This window comes from Bactrocera oleae, chromosome 2, assembly GCF_042242935.1.
Source record: "Bactrocera oleae isolate idBacOlea1 chromosome 2, idBacOlea1, whole genome shotgun sequence".
Taxonomy (NCBI): domain Eukaryota; kingdom Metazoa; phylum Arthropoda; class Insecta; order Diptera; family Tephritidae; genus Bactrocera; species Bactrocera oleae.
This window is the reverse complement of record NC_091536.1, coordinates 75,842,898-75,867,453: the sequence shown is the minus strand read 5'-3', so window position 1 is coordinate 75,867,453 and position 24,556 is coordinate 75,842,898. Positions and strand designations below refer to the sequence as shown.

Genomic DNA, 24,556 nt, shown 5'->3' with positions numbered 1-24,556 from the left:
GTTTTCGGATAATATTCTTAAGTGTATGTTCAATTATACAAATATGGAAACAAAATATCGATTTTTCTTAATTCGCAAGTAGATATAACCCCTCCACAAATTGTATATAATTATTTAAATAAAGAAAAAAAATACTATTAATTACTGCACTTTGCACTTGTTATTCAAATTCACTTTCATTACTGTCTGGTTCATAATCAATACTTAAATAACGGGAACACACATTAGACACGTTGACCATGAAAATCCGTTAAACGCTTCTCCAACTATTTAACTGCAAAACACACATAGATATCCGTCATGTGCGAGTCATCCGAATCATCTTTGTATTTTCTAAAACTTTTTGTTTTAATTTCGCATGGCGCAAACAACAAACGTTTAATTACACTAATCATTCTTGTGACGGTTATAATTTTTATGGCAGAAAAAGAAAACAAAAGTTACATTAATTAAGAAATATAAATTGCAGCAAGTCACTCAAGTGAGATAAAAGTGTGAAATATAAAAGAAAATAATATAATTTAAGTGATTGTGTGTATGTATGTTTATATGCCGGCGAGTATGTGTCTAATAAATTTCGCTTGCAGCTTTCATAAAAGATTTGTTTAAATATTTGTAAAATGACAAATGCAGGGATTATTGCACAAAAGACGCTTGTTGACATCATGCGCTTCGAAGTACACGGCATTTAGGTAAATAAATAAATAATAGGGAAGAGAATGTTGCATTTTATAACTTATTAATTTTCGTATATTATTTTGTAGTTTTAACTAATGTATAATAATAAATGTTCAACAAATTCCAGTAACGACTCGAGAATTTTGAATAATCGATAGTACATTTGTATAAATTTTGGTGAATCGATAACACGGTAAAGTACATACAAGTATATGATAATTTTAATGAATCGATAAAACATGCAAGTACATAATCGATACTTTTGATACATATTCGATAGTTTACATGAATCGATAAAACTTGAAAGTACATAATCGACACCTTTGATGAATCGATAACGCAGTCGTGCACATACTGGAAATTTTTTGTGTTAAATCAAGTATATAATTAATACTTTTGATTACTTGTTAAAAAATAAAGTAACATACATACTCGATATTATTAATTAATCGATAACACATCTATATATAATATACTTAATGAACTCACAACATATTAAAATAATAATCAATAATTTTAAATAATCGATAACACAAAAGTATCGATACTTTTTAAAACAATACATGCATATATCCAGAAAAAGTACTCCAAACCGTTTGCTACGTGTTGGTATATTTAACAATAAATCTATGTTTTATATACGTATATGTATGTACATATATCTATGTTAAATAGATATTTTATTAAATAATCGATCGCTCTCGAACGATCGACTACTGTTCGACTATTTTCTAAATTTTAAGAACATATTTATACAATACATATCTTAAGAATACACAGTAAAATTAAAAAAAAATATATGTAAACATTTTTCAAGTTAGGGGCGATCTCCGACGGAGCCTAAAAAAACTCTCCACAGTTGCAGTGATTCCAGCCTTCTCCGTTCTCTACTAGAAGATATTGTCCGTACAATGATCTACAGTCGAAAAAAATCAAAAATCGACAAAATGGCGCCGATTACAAAAAAAAAATAGATTTTACAAAAAAAAAATTGGACATTTTTGTTCTACCGAAATTCGATATTTAACAACTGGCTAAAATAGAACAAGCAGAAAAGTTTAAATAGTGATCTGAGTAATCACTCAAGCAAATTTAAAAAACGCGCTTAAAGAGAAAATATTTAGCTGATTTACTGAGCGGCTACATTTAGAAGCCCGTAACGCAAGAACTATTTTTCATATCGATTGAAAATTTTAATGCTGTTTTTAAATATATAATCTATCGAATTTTTCTTTTTAATTCACACCAGGTATGCACCTTAACAAATATGTAATTCATCGAAGGAATTTCTAATACAGTGAGTTTCCTGAAAAGTCCGTCTTCGGGAAAAAAAACCTACTCTTTACCATCACCCGCCTTCGTTGGAAAGCAATCCCTAAAAACTTTTTATTTTAAGTATTTTTTTATATGAAAACAGTTTAGTAGTACAATTTCTTGAAATGAGTGGCAAAGGAATGCAGTATGTTCAGTCAAGTTAAAAAAAAAATTGTTTTTTAAACATCGAGAAATTAGTTCTTTTAAATATTATTATTATTGTGATAATTTTTTATTTGTAAACTGTTGATTGACTTGAAAACTTCTGTTTACAATTTGTGTGAATTCTTCGAAAATCTCAAAAAAAAAAATGTAGCCCAATAGGGACAAACAATTTCTGCAGCTCCAGCCTAGCAGGCGAATGATAATTCCCACACACTTTTGAAGACATCACTTAAGTCTGTTCAGCCTTAATACAAAAATTAGTACCGGGATTGATTATTTATTTAGCCCTTTGAAATATACATTGAATATATTGTGTTTGCATAAAATAGCATGACTAACATAACAAAATTCCGCTATTTTCTGCTCTACTTTTGAACGCCCTCGAAATACCTTTAAAAGTACCTACAAACATAACATACATTCTGCGATTCCACAAATTTGACGACATCGATCAATATTTGCAATTTTTCTAAAGGCTGCAAATGGTGAAAAACCCACAACGACATCATTTGCTTTTGTGACATTATTGTGCAGCTTTGATGAATTGTGGAAATGTTTTTTAGTTTTTCAGTTTACATGTTTTTTATCTGACAAATGTATGTCAATATTGTTGTGACTGACAGCCAAGAGCAGACATTAAAAAGTGAAAAATCATTTGCAATTTGGCAAAAGTGGGCACACAATAGCTGAAAAACATGAAATGAAGCAAAGACAAAGCTTGAAAATTTAACAAAGAAACCTTAAAGCAACGTAGAAATATGTTTTGCTACCTATTTTTGTTGTTGTAGTCGCGAAAAAGGGCTGTTTAATATTCATGGCCTATTAGCAACTAATTACCAATTAACTAACCACCGGCGCAGCGCACCTAACTAACGGTGATACAAAATGTTATTTCCATATACGCAAATGTTAAAAATAAACGAAATAAAAAACAACAATAACAATAAACAAGTTTCGATATTTGTATGCGAGAAAAAGCTTTGCTGCGACTTGTCAATAAAATAAATGTTTAAAATATTTGCCCACGCGAAAAGTTGAGGCGTTAATTGCCGCTAAAGCATTTTGCTTTATTGTCAACAAAAATGTGTGCTACTGTGCGTGCCACACACACACCCAAGCACACAACAAACAGGCGCATGCAAATAACTGTTAATATGCAATGGTTAAGTTAACCAGATTCATAAGTATAAAATACAATAACAAGTGTAAATCATAGATAAAAGCCACGTCAAAAAGCTAAGCTAAAATCGGTTTAAATATTTTTTGTTTTTATTTCTTAACTTCATACCTCGGAATGTTCTGACAGCGGCACCGAGTGTGACGAAATCTGTTTATTTTTTTTCTTATAAATAAACGCACTAAAATACATACTACATATATATTATATATTTATTTTAAGTGTTTTTTTTTTGGCGTGGGCGGTTGGAAAATTGCTCAAAATCGTCTCAGTGCGGCGCACACACAGTGGGACAAACTGCTAATTACATATGCAACACTGTAGCTGAGTCAGTGCGGTCACACTTTTGGCGTCACGCCAAGGCCGGCGCAGTTGGCCACTGGGGATAGCCTATGATATACGATAGTGCATAGTATACTTGGCTCAAAATGCTGACTAATAATATTCTGAAACCAAGACGATCTATTTACGTTTAAGCGAAGAAAACAAAACATAAGAAAACTACAAAATTTTAAAGCAATAATAATATATATTTTTCTAGTTGAAAGAATTAATAAAGTCAAATGGAAAATAGCCAGAATAAAAATTGAGTATAGAATTTAGTGGGTGTGAACTCTTACACGAACACACCTATTTCATAACGCATATAACGGCACCTTTAACTAATAGCACGTATTTAGTTTTCATTTTAATATTACGTAATATTTATACAAAAATTACTCTTGGAAAAGCATTGGAAAAACTGACAAATATTTAAAGGTTTCAAAACTTCAAAATTGGTCAAGAACATTTTTATTTGATTTAAAATCTTACAAAAACCACATTTTCATAATCTTTTGCTTAATAAAAATTAATTCGCAATTTCAAGGTAATTGTTTTACGACTTTTTTTAAAGCATTGTTTTACGACACGTTCGAAATCAGCTCAGTTACTCTAACTTTTATTTCCAAATCCCCATAACGGATTTTTAAGGGTTACATGGGTTTGATTTCAATATTTTTTTTTTATACAAAAATGAAATATTTCATTCAAACTTTTTATTATTCCGAAGATTAATATTTGATTTAGATTTTGTAATATTTTCTAAGGAAAATATTCAAAACTAGGCCATTTCCGGCAGTTTTTTGAAGCCGTGAAACCGGAACCTCTCAAGTCTCGAAAATACTAAAAAGTCGCAAAGAGCCAATTACCGTGACTAATTCGATACAGATCTCTTTTTTTATTTTTATAAACTCAAGGCTTTTGGTTTTTTCTGGCCCCGGTACCCTTCATAGCCAGTCTTCCATAAGTGATGTTGAGAACTCTTTCTATTTCCCACGATGATTTATGCCCGCAATTTGGTGCGATTTTTCCTCTTTATTACCTCTTTAACGAGATTGAAAGGAATGATTTGTATGATCCAAAGCAACTATAAACACTTACTTTATTTACAGATTACAAAATAAATATGTATACATATAAACTATTTTTTTCATTGATACATATTAACTAGCGCTCAAAGTGGCAGATAACTTGTAAAATAAAAAAATGTCCAAACAAGAACTGGATTAAATCGGTCGTTTTGTATGACAGCTATGTATGCTATAGTGATTCAATATGAAAAAATTGTTCGGAGATTGTAGCGTTTGCATAATAATCCATGCCGAATTTCGCGAAGATATCTCGGAAAATAAAGAAGTTTTCTGCACAAAGACTTGATTTTGATCGATCAGTATATCGTATATGGCAGTGATCCGATTTACACAAATACTTCGAAGATTGTACCATTACTTTGAACAATAAGCCATGCCAAATTTCGTGAAGAGATCACGTCACATAAAACAGTTTGTATGTCAGCTGTATGCTATAGTGATCCGATATCGGCGTTTCCGACAAGTAAGCTATTTCTTGGGAACGAAAAGAAAAGGTGCAAAATTTCAGATCGGTATCTCAAAAACTGTGGGACGCGTATATACAGACCGACGGATATGGGTAAACCGATTTATAAACATATATACTTCATTAAGTCTCCGACGTTTCCTTCTGAGTATAAAAAGAGGTAAGAAATGAGATATTAAAATTAAAGGCAAATATAAACTGCCAAGAACCAATTAAAACAAAATTCACTTAACATTTGTAAATAAAAAGCTTTGAAGTTTATTTGGTTTGAATATTTGCACTTTAAATTTTATTTGTATGAACTTTTTTAAATACCGATATGTGCTTTGATCTTGAAAGCTAAATATACGCACCAAAAAACTCAATTGGGTGTATAAAAAAATAACCCAGTTCGAAAATAGTATTTGGTAAATTTTTGTTTGATCAAAATTTGGCTATACCTAGCAAAATTTACTTTGACTCACACCTTGCAAAAAACAATTCAAATACTATAAATAAGTATATGTTTATATGTACGTATGCATACATATATGGTAAATTCATTCGCCTAAACAAGCGCTTAATAAAAGTTTAACTACACCCAACTAAATCATAATAATTTTTATGGCGTTAAAATGAGATACATTGTTTACCAAATTGGCAATAAAAACGCAAGCACCATTTGCTGATGGAATTGTTAGTTGTTGTTATTGTTGTGCACAAAAAAAAAAAAAATACAAATAAAGCAAATTTCAATTGTTGCTTTACGAAGTGTTGCAAGCAAATCAAAATAAATGTCGTAAGACAGCTAGAAAGATCGACAGACACACGAACATTAACACAGAGAGACAAACCTATTAACTATATACATAGGTATACATATGTATATAGTATTATGTACATGCATATAATGGAAATGAGCAATGGAAAATTTGTGCACACGATTTGCATGTGAAAACGCTATATTGGCGAAAAATCGCTATACCTGTCGTGCAAAATTAATAAGTATTCACAGGAATATGTGTAAAAAGTATAAATACCACAGAGCACATTAATGTTATTCAATTACTTGGAGAAAAATATTTATTTTTGAGTTTAGCTCAAACTTAAAGCACGATTAACAAGTTTGAAAATCAGTAAACTTTTGAAATTTGTGATGTTTTAATTTACATGGACTGAGGACACAGGGAAATTAAAAACGTTTTATCCCTCGATTTCCTTAAAATAAAAAATACAGTGTGTTTTGGGCGTAAGAATGCAAATTTATTTTTTAAGCAATTAAAAAAAAAATAGAAAACACTTGGTTATTTTAATTTTTTTTTCATAAATTTTGAGAATATGTAATTTTGAGAACGTAGAGCTTTTTCCATAGGACTTGTAGTTTTGCCGTAAAAACCCTCTTTAACACTTATTTTTTTGTTTTAGTTTCTAACACACACAACTTTCCTGATATCAAATATTCTTTGCTATGATCATTTTCTGGAGGTATGAAAACCGACAAATCACCTTGAAACCATATCCGAAAAATATAATGGATACGACAGCAATCCGAAGATCAATTCAAGTAATTTTGCTATTGTTTTCATAAATTTGTGACATTGCTCGAGCGACACCCACTTTGACAAAAATTTCATATTCACAAATATTGATGAAAAATATGTTCAACATGTCTCTTTGAAATCTCAACTGGCATATCCGGCAAACCAGTAGTCCGACAGTCTAACTATAAAACATATGGAGCCAAATATAATCACTGTCACTCACAGAAAGAAACTTTTTACACTGTCCGGTACTAACTAATACGATAAAAATTCACAGGTAAGCACTACTACTACTACACAAGATTTTTTTTGAACATTTTTAAAATGTTTTCGGAATCTATAAAATTCCAGATTTTATCTCTTGCTTTAAAACCAGTTCAAACATAAACAGAAGTCGCGCAATATTACAAACGGCTCAATGGATTCATATTTCACAAGTACATACATACAGTAAATATAAGCATATACGCATGATTACCAGTCAATAATCGAAGCATTTGGCTATATTTTCGCGCGCATCTATGGAAATTGAGTGGTTAGAAATCGGCTGGAAACCGCTATGCTGAACGCCAACATCAGCAGCACCCTCACCGCCGTCACCCACAAGTCAGCAGAAACAGCCAGAGGCAGTAGAATGGTAGCTGCCAGCAATCAGTAGCAGCAACAGAAAAATAAGAAATAAATAAAGCAACAAAAGTCAACAAAAACAATACAAGGCAAAATACCAGTTATGTGGGTTAGTATGTAAGCGCCTCGATCTTGTTGTGGGTAACGGTGCGGCGACGAGTAGCGAACGGCAAATATTTGCTAACTTGGTCATAAATAACTGGCATATTTATGCGAAAGAGAAAAGGAAAAAAAGTTAAAAAAAAAATAATGCCAGAATAGGGAGTAAGAAAAAATGTGAGAATATTCATACAGCGTGCCGATATTCGTGTGACTCGCGCGTTTCAATCGGCCGGCCAATTGCGTTCGAACTATTTATACCCACAGTCTATCTGTCTGGATCTACTTAGAGAGCTATATGTTTGTCTGTAGGTGTTTTTGTTGTTGCAGCTGACATATAATTTGCGCCAATTCATAATGACAGAAGTGGGTGCTAAACGTGATTTATTTTTTATTTTTTATAATTATTACAGTGGAGTTGGAAGTGATATTTTGTTATTATTAATATTTTTCACTTTTTATCTTGGAATTTTTTGACATTTTTAGACGTTAAAATTATGTGTTGTATGTATTTATTTGATGGCGTTGTAAATCACACCTTTAGCGCTATGTTGTCAGGCCTTGCATTGCAACTGTTAAAGCATGTACAGTAACAGCGCAAACTAACAGTGAGAGAATAGCTTGGCTATGAAAATGGAATTTATGTGACTAATAGAGGCTGTCAAATGACTTGTTTATAGTTTTATTTTTGTTCTTGTTAAAGTCTTTGCAGTTTTTAAATAAGTAATTGATATGTGCGTCCGCCTGTCTGTATATACGCAAACTGGTCCCTCAGTTTTTGAGATATCGATCAGAAATTTGGCACACGTCCTTTCATCCCAAAGAAGCTGTTCCTTTGTCGGATCCGCCGATATCGGACCACTATAGCTACCATACAAACGACCCAAATCATGCCCTTTTATGGAAAGCTTCTTTATTTGACGAGATATTTTTACGATATTTGTTATGGATTATTTGCCAAGGCAACAGTGTAATCTCCAAAGACATTGTTCAGATCGCATCACTATAACATATAGCTGCCATACAAACTGATTAATCAAAATCAAGTTCTTTATCTTTTGTATTTGTGAAGGGTATTATAGTTTCGTTGCAAACGTAGTTAACATTTTTTTGTTCATAGACAAATTGTCGGGCAAATACTGAAATTAATACAATAAAGATAAATAAATTGAAACACCAAATTAAATAATAACAACTTCAAAAGACGAGAAATGTTGCAAGCCAAGCGATCAAACCAAATATGTTTGCTGTACATTGACTTTTGGCCGTCTGTCCGTCAGTCCGAAATGTCTATCTGTTCGTTGGCAAGTTGTTTGCACATCCGCACTATTTTCGTATGAAATGCATTTAACTTGAAACGAAAGAAAGCAATAAAGCGGCCAACAATTAATGGACTACCATAAAATATAAATATGCGATGCACACAATTTAATTAAAAAGTCATTGTATTGTAAGCAAAAATTGCAGCAACAACCACAACAAAAACAACAGCCGTAACAAGAGGCAGTGCCATGCTAAACAAACAGAAATTAATGAAAAATAAAACAATAAACACTATAAAAACTACAACAACAACCAATGGCGGTACAAGCGTAGCCAGCAACATCAATCACAGCTGCTGCGTCGGCAATTCATTAATACATTACCCATCGCTTGAGCAGACGCTTTGTGTTTTAATTTCATTTTTCACTTTTTCTTTTTGATTTTTCAATTTTAATAGCTGCTGCTGCTGCACACATGCCACAACCCGCACGCTACACGCTACACGATAGATATGAGTGCGCAACGGCAGCAGCAACACGCCTGTCACTTGTCAATGCCGCCACTTGCGGGCTTGCGTTTCCACGATGAATGTTGTTGTTGCCGATTTGTTGCTGTTGCATGCATAAGTTTGAACTCTGGCACTTTGAGGTTAACAAATGCAGCCACACAACAACTAATCATGCAGCAATTTACAGCAAAAAGGGGGTGGACACAACGTGCAACACCCGCACAATTGAACGCACAGCAACATAAACGCACACATGCGTACTAGCACACGCATACATGTCATGCACAAAGCTTGAAAAAATTATAGGAAGCAGGAATAGCAGCGTACCATCGACATATGGGCTTGATTTTGATGTGTGTGTGTGCATGTGTGTGTATACTCATATAATATATATTCCATTCTGTGTCAGTATTGTGTGCTCGTCGAACCCCGGCCCAAATAGTAAAAATTCCATTGACCTCTTCCTAATTAACAAAGAACAAAGTGAATGTTACCGCGCTGTGTCGGCGCTGCTTTCCTCATGGTGCGTTGAAAAAGACTTTAGCAGCGAACTTGTTGACGCAACATATTTTGGGAACTTTAAATATTTGCTTTTCAATTATTGTATATCACTTAAGACGCTTCAGCTTCATTGTCCACAGCCGACGACTGACTCAGCAATTGTGAGACTGTTTGATAGGGGCGTGTGCGTGCTGACTATTGAAGGTGTGTGTGTGTATGTATGATACCAATAATCACCTCAGCGCCGTTGACTCAATTGCCAATAAATTATGCAAAGCAACTGTTGTTCGCGACGAAAGCGCGCATTGTATGACTTATTATTTGTTATTGTTATTGTAGTATGATTGCTTCATTAATTTTATTTTATTTTGGCATTTCTTGGTGCGCTTGTTGATTGTTAACTGTCAGCGCATTGTGATCGAGTGAAAGAAGAGAATGCGAAGTAGCGAAACAGTTAGCAAAAAAGGTAAAAAAGAAATAACCGCATGCTCGCGTTATAATGGTATAACAGCACTTAGTTTTGTATATATATACAATATATGTATGTATGTATGTGTGTGGCCTTAAGCCATTTTATCACGAATGCCGGTCGACGTTGAAGCAGTTACAGTTTTAATCGTTTTCAATTTTTCTTCACTCAACTGGGCGACGAATGACAAATCAAAGAGATACACAAGCATACATAAACACATACATAAATACATACGTACACACTAACAAATATACGTGCGTAACGCAACACCGCAAAGCATTCCATTGAGGCAAGATCGTTTAAGCCTTTGACTGACGATCGCCAATTGCATACAAAACACACATGCTCATAAGTACCTGCATACACATGTACATACATATATTTATATTAAGTTTGTTTACTTATGTTTGTACATATATATAGAGTACTCAATCCATATTGAAATATGTAGGTAGTAATCTTTAATTTTTCTATAATTTTTTTATACTAAAAACTTTGTATTCAAAAGTTGACGTTTTTGGAGTGGACGCGAGTCTTTAACAAACTAGTCGGCCGACAAGTGTCTGTACCAGCACGAATTCATGCGGTGTTACGTATCATCTTTCCGTTGAGTTGCCTCAAGTAGTGATGAAATGTGTGCTTGCGCTGTTACGTCAGCATGCAATCCGAGTAAATTATAAAGTATATATTATATTAACCTCATTTTATTGAGGAAAATATTATATAAAAAAAAATATCGACAATTTATATAAACGCAATTAATAATTATTTTTTAAATAATTTTATTAATAAGAATACTTTTTTTAATACAACTAAAAATTAAATAAAAAGTAAGAAAATATTGATTTGAATCATAATGTAATAAAATAGAAAGCGAAAAAAAAAGCAATTAACAAACTAAAATGCATAAAAATATATTGTACTTTACGAATAAATAATTAAAAACTTTCAAAACTTAAAAATTACAAAAATAAAGATAAAAACCCCATAAATATAAATAAAACCTATAAAAATAATATAAAAGCTGAAACAAATCAAAAAATGAGATATTTACCGCAAATTGTTTATAAATTCAAATTTTGAGGAGTATTTTTTAATTGGAAATATAATATTGAAAAACAAAACTAATAATGTAATTAAAAAACGTTTAATATATAAACTAATAATTTTTTAGACGAGAGTATATTTTAATGACGAATTGATAAAAAAAAAATGGAATATAGTAAAAAAAAAATTAAAAAATATTTTCCAAAAATAAGAAATTTTATAATTTTTTCTTTTAATGTTAAAGGAATTGAAACAAAACTTGGTTTTATTTTACAAGATAATTAAAAATAATTTTTGTAAAGAAATTTTTTTTTAAATTCGAAATTCAGGAATAAAATTTGCATATATATTTTTAAAAACGTAAAAAACTTTTTCCGAAAAAAAAACGTTTTAAAATATTTTTTTTAAAGAAGTCAATAAAAATTGTTTTTTTGTATAAGAAAATTGGAAAACAATAATTACTTTGAAAAAAAAAATTTTTTAAGCAAAACTTCATTTTATTTTATAGCATACGAAAAAATATGTGCGCATATTTATAACTGCCCAGAGTGCTCAAATTTATTTAGCCTTCTTCAATTGAATGCATGTTTACTTGCCGCAAGAATCAAAACTAAAATATACAGCTAATAATTCTGCTCAATTCAATATCTACTTTATTTGCCTGAATGTATGTATCAATTACACCCTTTCCTCTGCATGCTAAATTTATCTTAATAATATATTATAATAATACCCCATACTTCCTTTTTTTAATAAATAATAAGGTTTATTTTGTACTCTTTTACGATTTGGAGCATTAACGATGTGATCTGCCCCCTAATTTAAATTTACGAATGCTGCTGATCGAACAGGTGTGCATTCAAAATATTAATGATTTTAATTATATAATGAAAATTTTATTTAAATATATAATCGCTGATAATGAGATTTGACGTTCTTTTTTTAAATCTTCATTAATGTTTGTAAAACATACACGCTTATATTTAGTACAAATTGAATAATAAAAAGGAAATATTGATATTGATTGCAATACGAGTATTTTTATTCAGTATTTTTAAGTGACATATCATGTGCACATATTTGCATATCAAAGTCGAAGGGGAGCGAATTATGTTACAAAAATAAAAAAATTATCAACTTCATACTCTTCGTAAATGAGGTGAATTTTGTACACGCACTTCTGATCAATTCCGACCAGTTTCGGTTGTGTTAACTATGGCTGATCCCCGATCGCAGATAAAACTTTGACGTTTCTCATTTTATCCTTTCGGCTAAAATAATTTCTGAGAGGAAAAATTTTAGTTAAATATGAACGTTCTAAGCACATCAAAAGGTGACTAATAGAAAAAAAAGATAATGACTCTGGATAGCTGAAAATGTGAGAACCAACTATTCTAGATTAGATCACAAGAGAATAAGGGAACTCTCACACACTTCCACATCGGTACAAATGAAAGGCGGGTGAAAATAGTGACCTTCTTGATGTCACATCAACTTCACAGTTCCCATTCGACTAGTAATATTTTTCAAAATCTTGTTGTTTGTTGTAATCTTCGAGAGAAATACAACTGTACAACATTCGGCTGGGTATTCGAGCAAACCAGTTTTTTCCAGAGATTGAGTCATAGGTAAAAAAAAAGGAATTTCACCGTTTTTTGATGTTAGCATCCGAAATAGAAACAATAAAAATATTGACAACTTCCACGTTTTCCTCTGATTTCTATCGTGTATAACATTTTTCGGTCATGTTAATATGACAGATGTTATAAGAGATCAAAGTCGGGTGTTCGAAAATAATATTTTTTTACCGTATAGTGTAATACAAGGTCTGATGTGTGAATTTTTGTAGTATTTTTAGAATGTATGTACATACATACATATATGGGGGGCAATAGTAGATCATTAGTGATATCGGTGATGATTTTCTAAAAGCGTTTGCAGCCAATTTTGTCCAACGATGTATTATAGACTGGTCCTAGCAGGACTATTTCAGCCGAAAACTTGGTGAAAAAATCGAGAAGTTCATTATTCTCCGACTCAAGAAGCTAAATATATATATATATAGCAATATATAAAAAATCTAACAATGGTTTGGAGAAGCTATTAAAGTGTGAAGTCATTCAATGTAAGTTTCATTACTAAAAAGGCACTTACACATGTGTATATGCATATATACAACCCTTCGATCCACCTCTTAAAAAAGTAGTAAGTAAACGACTATTATGAATGGGGCATAGTGATTAAATGAATAAACGTACATATGTATGTGTGTAATAGTGAAGCGAGGGAGCAATGAACCAATTGCAACCACTGCCACCACAATAAATCATTTATGTATTTATGCAAGTATATCAGAGAAAACGACTGCAAACAACAATGAACCAAATATATTTAAATATGTATGTAATGCATTACTCATTCAATACTCCACATATGTACATAAGATGTATGCACGTCTGTATGTATATATGTGTAAATGCAGGCGTAATTCTTAAAACATATTTGCGAAACAAAAAAGGCAGCAACAACACGACGATGACTGCGTGTGGCACAATGAACTATGCAACAGCAACAATCGAACAGCATCAACAAAAACAATTTGCAGCACAAGAACAAACAGTGGAATAAAGGCATAATGGCAAAACAAAGAGAAAAAGAAAGGGTAACAGAAAAAATGAAAGAAATAAAATAAAACGACAGCAATAAAAACAACTACTACAAGTAGGAGTATAGAAAATGCGAGTAGTGCAACTGCAACGTGTTAGTGGCGACAGCATTGAGGCACACAACAACACGTCAACAATGTTTATATGCAAACACCTTATATATAATATTACCTTAACTGAGCGCATGTATGTGCATATGTATGCGTGTAAGTTTGTATGGGTACATGTTGCACAAAGCAAGAGAACAGCAGCAATTCAACATCAACAAGTACAAGAGAAAAATAGAACAACAAACAACTAAAGCAAACACTATTACTGCTACTACAACAACAGCATTGGCAACAATAACAACAACTACAAAGTAATAACGACAACAACAAACATAACTAAAACAAGAACAACAACAATGATGATGGGTACAACAAAAAATAACAACAGCGGCAACAATGGTACGTCCAGCAACAACAACAACTATAACTACAACGAACACAAGCATAAAACAACAACAACTTCAAATACAAAACCAACAAGACAAAGAGTGTAGCAGCAACAACAACAACAACACAACATAAAAATCGAACTCATCGAACAACAACACGGCGTTCGCTCATTGCACAGCGATGGTGTTGCTGATATTACGCCAACGGCGGTGCTAATGTTTTGACGTTGATGAGCCTGATAATGTTGGCGATGTCAGCAAATGCATATCTACACTTTATTGTTGCATGCTGGCGCACGTTGAAGATTTCTTCTACACAGAAAAGGTATACATATACACACATACATACACACTTATAGATATATAAAGAGATGAGTGTAAATATGAAGGAAAATGCTCACAAAATGACGACAATGAAATTAAATGCACAAAACAATGCAATAGTACAACTGCAAATCAAATGCAATCAATTACAATCAGCGCACAATTGAGTGCAACATATTTGCACATGAATTGCCGATATGTTCTGGATTTAGTGTAAAATATTATTGGTGTTTTACAGAAGAAAAAACGAGAAAAATAAATTTTAATTTAATAAGACAAAAATGAAAAGTAATGTTTATGCATCAATGAAAAGCACAAATTTATAGCGCAGTCATACACATACATACATACACACTTATATGCATACGATCAGTAGATATGCATATGCAACACTTTGCGCTTTGGGTGAATACATTGTATGTAATTGAATACCGTTAAAAATATTGAAATATCTGATTGCTTATTTTTGCATTTTCACAAAGGCGCAGTAGTAATCAAGTCATTAGCAATGTTTAGCTGTCAAATAAGATTGCAAGTTTGTGATGACAGCTGACAATTGCGTTGATTGTAACTAGTCCACCTTGGCTTGGTGTATGCAGTATGCAGCGGTTATTTATTGAAAAATAAATATAAATTCTGCTGATAATTGTAGTTTTTGTCAAGTATCGCTACTAAAGTAGCTTCGTCATATTTTGCAGAAGACTTCTTGAAGGATACATATGTCGGACGGCAATCACAAAATATGTGGTTTTATTATAAATAAATTGTAAGATTTCACGGTTCTTAAGTCAAATAAATATAAATTAAACCAGCAAAAAATGCTTGCAAAATTCTTAAGAAACTCTTTTAAGCATGAATTTAAAAAAAAAATGTATTAACAAAATTGAAAAACACATACCTATGTATCAAGTAAGATATAAATTAAAATAAAAAACATAAAAAAATCCAAATTTAAAGAATAATAATTTGTTTTTAATTAAAAAAAAAAGCGTTATACAAAAAAATATATATCAAAATAGTAAAACGAGAAACTTAAAATACTATTTGATCAAATTTGAACATGACTGGTCTATTCAAACTGTGCAGGCAAACCGAATCTATAATTTTTGTAACGAAAAATTAAAAAAAAAACAGTGCCTGAAAGGGTTGTTTTGGCATAAGACAGATAGCAGAGAAACTCAACATCTCTTCTCGATCCAATCAACACATTTTGGCTCTGAAAGACAACGTAGCTGAGGGCCCTAAATTCATCACACGCATCATTACTGGTAACGAGACGTGGGTTTATGAAAACGACGTCAAAACTGTGCAATCTAGCGAATGGCGCTCCAAAAATTAACCGGAACTGAAAACAACCAAAATCTGCTGAAGGAACTAAAGGTTATTTCAGCCGAGACTTTTAACAAGTGTATGGAAAATTGGATTAAGCGTTTGAATGCATATTGTCTAAAAAAAAGCCTACAATATTTTGAAGGCGATAATAAAGATTTGTATTAAAATACAAGAAAATTTTGTCAGTCCGGGTCAGTTTTGATCAGATGGTATTATACAAAAGACCTTGATATCTGGACGGTTGCGATTTAGCGTTAATGAACCTCACGTGAGCTCAATAGGTGCTGGTCAACAACTAGCATTTGTGCCGGCTGCGAGATCTTTCTAGCCAAGAATGGAACGAAAGAGGTCCTCTGAACTGCTTATATTTTGATTCATATATTTTTTAAGTATTGCAAAACAGCAGTGTTCATATCGACGCTTTAAAAAAAAAAAACAGAACTTCAACGTAATGGGCCATTAAGCTGGAATTTCTACCTCCCACAATTAAGTCTGGCTGCACTTTTCCAACGATGTGGCAACTTGTAAGCGGTTGAAAATTGAGTTTGCACCAAAAAATTTAAGCGCGCGCAATTGAAGAAAGTATGCAGCAAAAATAACAACAAACAAAAGAATGCTTTGGCCTGCAGTACAATGTGGCACAGAGTATTTGACTGGTGTTGCACAAACAGCCACCCACATCAGGTCGGCGTTGTATAATTCACAGCTTCAGCACACACACACACACCCATAGAGATAACAAAACCTAAACAGAAACATAATGTGGCGGCAGACAACGCTCATTTTACCATTCTATGGCAAATTCTACAGCGCTTTTATGGCCATGCAGACACAGCTGGAGAACACACAGATGGTCGTTTACAAGTTCCATGTCAAGCCAGTCCGCCATTCAGCATTGCATTGGACTCGTTTAAGCGTTTTTCGGCGCGTTGCACGTTGCACATTTACGATTTATTGTTGATGTGCTGAAGTGAGAAGCTGCAACGCTCCAACAGGCAAGCGATAGGGCAAGCAGGAAGGCAGACGGGAAAGCGCTGGCAAGCACAGCGGGCGCTGAGGAAATGTGGAAAATGGCGAGGTTAGCCTATCCGCCGGAAAACAATAGCCACTCTACATGTAAGCGCTTAGCGCAGCTTGGCCGCAATCGAACTTTTTTTAAGCGGCAACGTCAAGGTGGTCGCTCGATCGGTCGAACGTCTCAAATTAAGTGCAAGCTGTTTGTAAGCTCACAGCGCGTTTTTATTGCTGTACAAAGCTTTAATGTCGGCCGCTTGACCGCCATGGTTGTGGCGACTTTCAGCTTCACACTTTTGACCGCCTTTTTTCTCTCCGCCCGACTGAGGCATATGAATGAATATTGGTTTTATTACGGTTCGCTATCTTCGGTGTAGTAGAACAATGGCGGCGTTTTGCATCGTGCAACTTAACCATGTTGCAAATAGACGTATTGTTGGGAATAAACTATTTTTTTGTTTTTGCTTTAAGTATTGTTAACTGGAAGAAAATACCAAACGGAGAATACCTGTGTGTAAAGAACTTCACGCTATATGAAAACAATGGGTCTTAACCCGTTGCTTACTGAAAATTGTTGCAACACATATTATTCTAAATTTTTATACAATTTACATTTTGCATTATTTTATTATATATAAGCTTTATTTTCTACATACAATTTTATTTGAGACATTTTTAATTTTTTAAAAAGTTAGCTTAAATTGAATTTTTCAAAATTAGAAATAAATAACTGCGGCCTTTTAAGACACATAACAACATATAATTAAACTAGAGCCAAAAAAAAAACTAACAAAATATTTTAAATTAAACTCATAGTAATCACACATTACAAAAATACCTCATGCTGCACACACGGGTTAAGCCTAACAAAACGGCCCAGAAGCGAATCAGCGGAGCAAACAATCGAAATAGCTACTCGTTTATAATTTTATTGCAGCCTTTCATGATTTGCATACAACGACGGTGAGAGTTTCCACAGCTATCCACAGCTATCCATAGATATAGATAGGCTATATAGGCTATATTATTCGTGTCGCAGCACGCCAACTCAGCGCAGACTCTTGCCACATTCAGCTCAGATCGTGATGCAGTTGCCGTGATTAAGTGCCTGCCATTCATTTACCGTTCAGTTGACCGAGTGTTTGCTATAATTTTAGAAAATTCCACAAATGTTGCATTTCCATGCTTTATTTTGCGCAAATTAATTTAAATAATTGGCTTGACCGACAGTTAAGTTGGAGCGAGTATTCATTTTAAGTTTATATTTATGTATGCCTTTATCTATGTGTGTGCAAATTAAAGCGTACAAGGATTGTGTCAATCGAAACTCGGTGATTGGAAACAGCTGATATTTGCTGACGTCACAATAGCGAAAGTTGTCAAATGATGATTGCTCGCGTAGTTGAGGCTGAAGAAAAAGTTGTGTGTGTTTTAATGAGGCTTCTTAGAGGTACGAAAATTAACATAAAATCCGGTTTAGCGAATTGGAGTAATTTTTTTTTTATTATGCCTAGAAACTACCACCGACTCTATCCAAATGATATAAGATATAAGTGGTTAGTCATAGTGCCACCACAGGAAAGAAGTAACCTAATAAATTTTGCAAAGAAAAGTAGCTCGTCCCATTATCATTGAACTGCTGTGGCTAGGAGTTCCGTTATCACCGTTTCAATTGCTATTTTGCAGCTGGATCCTATGTGAGTTATGTAAGCGCTAGTTAGCTGCCAATATTTGCTCTGCCAAAGATTCCTTTGGCGTTAGGTGAAACGCAAAAGGTGTAGGGAGCTCATTGCGCTCAGCATGGTTGGTCTCTTTTTACTTGCATGGGTCGCTTTCTAGTTCGGCTCAGTCATTATCCGAAGGCATTCTTGAAGTAAGGCTAAAAATCGTGCGGTTGTCAGCTTCTTGAGTATCTTATTTTCGAGCAACTTAGGTTTGCAGTCATCCTAGCATATTAGTAATGGAATACCAACCTAACCTAAAAGCTTTCTGTGCTTTCTACGAAAGGTATTTTTTCAGCTATTTCGCCAGCTTCTTAAAGCATACAAAACTACTCGATATTGGATAGCAATTTTATACAGATTGAGTGCAGCTTTGGCTGCGCTTGGCTAAGTCGTGGTAGTAGGTGTAGATCATACGAGGTGGTTTTTAATCTATATACAAGAACTAGTCCCTCAATTTTTGAGATATTTATCTTTAATTTTGAACACGTCCTTTTCTTCGCAAGAAGCTAATCCTTTGTTGCAACTGCCGACATCGGATCACTATAGCATAAGCTGCCATTCAAACTGATCGGTTAAATCAAGTTGTTGTATTGAAAATTTTTTTATTTGCCGGGATATCTTCACGAAATTTGAAATAAATTTTGGTCAACGGCATGGAATGGCAATGGCGCATGGAAAGGTTTTTTGTTTGACAAGATATCTTCACGAAATTTATCATAGATTATTGTCCAAGGCTTGTGCGTTGCCTTGCTCCGAACAAATTGTTCAGCATATATAATATGTAGCTGCCATTCAAAATGACCGATCACATCAAAATAAACGTGTAAAGGATACATTATATATATTAATATATTATAGCTTCGATGCAGCAAAGTTTTTTCTTGTTTTTCGTGCTTATTAAAAATTTACAACAACAACACTTGGTATACAATAACAAATATAATATTTAGAGTTCAATTAACTGTATTTTTTGAATTTTAGTTCCAATCGAATGAAATTAAAATTGCAGTTTTTACAGACGCATATTTTCTCTTTTCGAAATTCACGCATAATTTATACGATTGTAAGTAAATATTTGACGATTTATGCCCCCGCCACGCTTGCACTTATTCAATGAGGTTTTTATGAAACAAAAACCCTGGCATTTGCTGTTGGCTGGCTGCACATGCCTAGTTAACAAGCTTAAGGTAATTAAAAATATATTAATGTATGGTAGGTATGTATAAGAGGCATGTGTGTACATATGTATGCACTTAAAGCATAAAGTGTAAATTGTGCAGCAACTTTCTTTATTTCTTTCTTTTCCACAATTCATTGCTATTCGATTGGATAATTTTCACTTTTAAAAACAGCCTACAACAGTAATAACAATGGCAAATGCAACGGCAACTGTAGTGGAATGGGTGCATTGTTGTGCGATTGTTGAATGTGGCGCGGTTGGGAATTAATTCAAGCGCAACAAGTTGAACATATGTGTTTGGATGTATGTATGTTGATGCAACCAGACATTGTGCATATCTATATATATAAATATATATTAATATTTAAGTTGCAGACAAGAAACAAGTACATATACATATATATATAAATATGTACATGGTGCATTGGGCAGGGATCGCACCACTAATCGGTGCAACAATGAAGATGGATGGATGTTGCAACACCGCCGCCATTGTGTTGTTAATTTGATGTGACGGATTTGTTGAGAAATGCATCAGCAATAAATAACAGGCAACAGGCATCTTTTGCAGAAAGAAAATATTACAATTTTATTTTACGAGCAGCGTTGCATTTTGCGCTTATAAAAATCATATGTACATATGTATATATGTATATATGTTGTTGTTTTTGCTTTCTTAGTTGCCGAAACGAAAGTGTTGGCGCTGAATTGGTAATTCGATGCATTTCTATAGACCGAAGGCCATTAATAACTGTTATAATCTTATTGTAAGCTTTGCCTTTGCCTTTTTCCTACAACTAATTAATTAATGAAAATACATAAGTTTCTTTCAGTTTATAACCAATTAATTATTACTTCAACTGATGCGTAAGGTAATTGTACGCTGCAGGCGGTTAATTGTAGCATGGGAACAATAATAATACATAATTATGGAAATGATAAAAAAATTGATTTTTATTATTTTTATTTTTGGTTTAATAAATAATTATGTATTTCTTAAATTTTGATTTTTTCTTTTTAATTTTGTTTAATTATTTTTGTATAATGATCAAATAAGAAACAAAAGAAAAACGATATTATTATTTTTATTGTTAGTATATTTATATATACCATACATATTTTTAATATTTATTTCTTTAAATTTTATATTTTTTATTTATTCTACTTTTTCTTTCATTTTTATATGTTCAAGATTATATAGGTTTTTATTGTTTATATTTAGCATTTTTAATAATTTTTTTTTTATATTGTATATTTATTTAGTTTTTTTTTTATATCTGTATGTATGTATATATATACATATATTTTGCATTTTTAATAATTTTTTTTTATATATTATTTTAGTTTTTTTTATATATTATATGTATGTATGTATTTATCTTTATTTCATTTTAATATTTTGTGTTTTTTTTTTTGTTTTTTTTTAATTCGATTTTATTAAATTTTTACTATTTTATTTTGTGTATTTCTTATTTATACATTTTTTTTTTGTTTTAAAAAACGTAATTAATAAAAAAATAATAATAATGATTTTATTAATTTTATTGTCAGTATTTATATACATATGTATATGGATGTAATATTTCTTTTTAATTGTTTTACTTTTTTATTTCACTTTTTTAAACATATCTCAATTCAATTTAAAATTTTCGTTTTGTATTTATATTTTATAAAATATTTTTTAATATAACTTCTTGTATTTCCCATTTAATTATTTTTTAGTTTCAAAAAACGTAACTACTAAAAAAAAATATATTTTTAAGATTTTTGTCTACAGAAAAATATTAATTTTAATATTGATGTCGTAATCGTTGGTAAATTTTTTAGAATACGAATTTCAATTATTTTTCGGTATTATGCAACTTTCCTAACGATTTTCTCAAGCGATCGTAAACTAAGCTTAGAAATTCTTGTTATTTTTGGTACTGAGAAAAATATGACAAGAAACCACAATTATGAAAATTATTGTTTTTTCATTGTTAATATATTTTATTATATTTTTATTTCCGTATTTATATTATTATTACATAGTTTATTTTATTATATTTTTTTTAAATATTGCTTTTTATTTATATTTTATTATTTTCCATTTCTAGTTATATTTTTCGTTTTCTTTAATTTAATTTTTCTAATTTGTTATTTAAATTTTATTTTGATTTTAATAAATTTATTTATTTGCTATTTCTTGTATTTTCCACATGATTCTTTTTTCAGTTTAATTTTTTATTTGCTGATTTTTTTATTAAATATAAATATATTTGTTCTTGCACACTCACCTTAAACACTTCGGAGAAGAATCCAGAGCCGATTTTCTCCTTGACGAAATCATCCACAGAGTAGAGCGCTGACACAGCAGTTCTGAGAGCTTTACACGATGGCCCTGTCACCAAACGATCGGACGAGATGGTACGTGCAACCGGCGGTGCCGTCGTATGATTGTGTACACTAACGTTGCTAATATTAGCACTACCACCATTACAATTACTACTACTACTGTTGCTACTGTTGTTACTGCAGTTGTTGTTTGTGTGCTGACCGTTGAGCATAGCAGCGCACGTATTGCCAACGTAGCCAACACCATTTGTTGCTACCGCGTAAGCACTCTTCATACCCACATATGAAGTTGTTGTTGCTGCTGTTGTTGTTGCTGTTGATGATGGCATTGTTGCACATTTTGTTGCATATGTCTTTGATGCCATTATGGAGGCGTCTACTTGATCGATACCAACCAAGCCGCAAGCACCCGGACTCGCAGCAGCACCGACACCACCGACGCCCATAAACGAGGAGTTATGCTGTGCCGCTGTTGCTGTTGTATTCATTGCAGTTGTTATTGTTGTTGCTATCGCTGACGGTGGACCGGGCCCACTGTGTTGATTCGGATTCATCACTATCAGCTGTGATGAATATTTGACAGCGCGTAGGAACTAAAACTCATCACCGTCGGCAAACACTGTGCAGCTGCGTACGCAATCGATGACGAAACGAAGTATCGACGAAGCGACGAACTCAGTTGCAGCGAACAAATATCGCTGTTGTTTGTATGTGGGAGCTGCGAAAATGCGCTGGCCGTTGCAAGCTGGCTCAAACGGTAACGGTATTTTGTAAGCACGCACTGATCGTGTATGCACAAGACTACGCGACGCGAAGCGTTTAGGCGACGTAACGCGCGTTAACGTCAATTATTAATCGCTGCCTAGACACGCACTAATTTATAAACAGTAAAAAATTTTGATTTACTCCAACGGAAATTTGAAACAAAAATGAACGAATTTTATTTGTAGACACACACAAACGCAGGCAAATCGATTGATTTTCAAACAAACATCGATTTTCGAAAAAAAATACAGGGTAATCATTTATGTCATTTATATCATTATTGTCGTTTTTATGGAGCACACCTTTGGCAATTATAACTGTGGTGGTTGTGGTCGCTTCTATTAGATAAATAAATATTTTTATGAGAGCACTTTTTTTAGATAATTATTTTCTTTTTCTCTCACAGTAGCGCGGTTTAACTGTAAATATGTATTTATAATTTGCACATTTGACGTTTTGCGAAATTATCGATAATTTTTGCTTGCAGGCTTTTTTGATTAAAATTATTTTTTATGTTATTTATTACTTTTGCTCTTTGTTTTTCATTCAACTCGCATGCAGGTTACGAATAATGCATGGAAAACAAGTATATTGTTTGGAAAAGTAACTGGAAGCACACAATTAAATTGAAGTTGATATAGAAATCTGCAAAGAAAACGAAAGTATAAAAATTAATATATTTGTGTTATTCATGAACTGAATATTTTTAAATTAACAAGAAAAGAATTGTTAATTATTATAAGATTAAGAAAAGCACATTTAAGGTATTCACAAATCACAAAATATATGGTAAGAAATATAATATACAGCGTCTACCAATAGAGATGACGAGATTTTGACAGCTTGTGCCGGATTTTGTCAGTGTGTTCAGTAATATTTGTCATTTCAAAATTTTTACGCAAATTCACGTTTTCTGAAAAGTTCACAAATTCAGGTTCATCAAAAAATCATCTTCTCAGATGAGAACCATTTCCGGCTAAATGGCTTCGTCAACAAACAAAATTATTGCTATTGGGGTGAGTCAAATAATTGTGTGGTCCAGGAAATGCAATTGCATCCAAAAAAAAAAAAAATGTAAAAAAAGGACAAAAAAAAAACAGAAACCATTTTGACTAAATTTAAATGTTTTATTTCATTTGATGTCGTTTTTGTTGGTAGAGCCTTTATATAAAAATGAATCCAATAAAAATATTTATTATACAAGTTGGTTGATCTCGACAAGAAATAGCACAACGAGCTCCAAGTATTTTCGTTTTATAACTATGGATGAGACTTGGATTTACGACCATGATCTTAAATTAAAACAAGAACGTTTACAGTAAACTGAAGCTGGTTGTTCAACTCCAAAGCAGGTGAAGTCACAACGATCAGCAAAGAAGGTTATGGCGTCAGTTTTTTGGGATGCAAAAGGAATTTTGTTGATTGATTATCTGCAGAAAGGTAAAACAATCGTATCTGAATATTATTGCAGCCTTTTGGATCAGCTGGGTGAAAAATGTGTGAGAAAAGAACTGGTTTGCAGCACAAAA

General features: G+C 32.5%; 2 protein-coding genes across 3 annotated transcripts in view; one reads left to right on the top strand and one right to left on the bottom strand.

Moving 5' to 3' along the window:
• ATPsynD (ATP synthase, subunit D) overlaps positions 1 to 24,556 on the top strand; it is a 185,337-nt gene that overhangs the window by 142,412 nt on the left and 18,369 nt on the right. The gene's annotated exons all lie outside the window — the stretch shown is intronic.
• The window catches only part of cdi (center divider), a 133,611-nt gene that overhangs the window by 93,143 nt on the left and 15,912 nt on the right, over positions 1 to 24,556 (bottom strand). For both annotated transcript variants that reach the window (XM_036368560.2, XM_070105691.1), the window contains exon 2: positions 22,205 to 23,672. In XM_036368560.2, coding sequence (XP_036224453.2) covers positions 22,205 to 22,816 — 612 coding nt within the window. In that variant the 5' untranslated portion in view covers positions 22,817 to 23,672. The remainder of the gene's footprint in view (positions 1 to 22,204; positions 23,673 to 24,556) is intronic.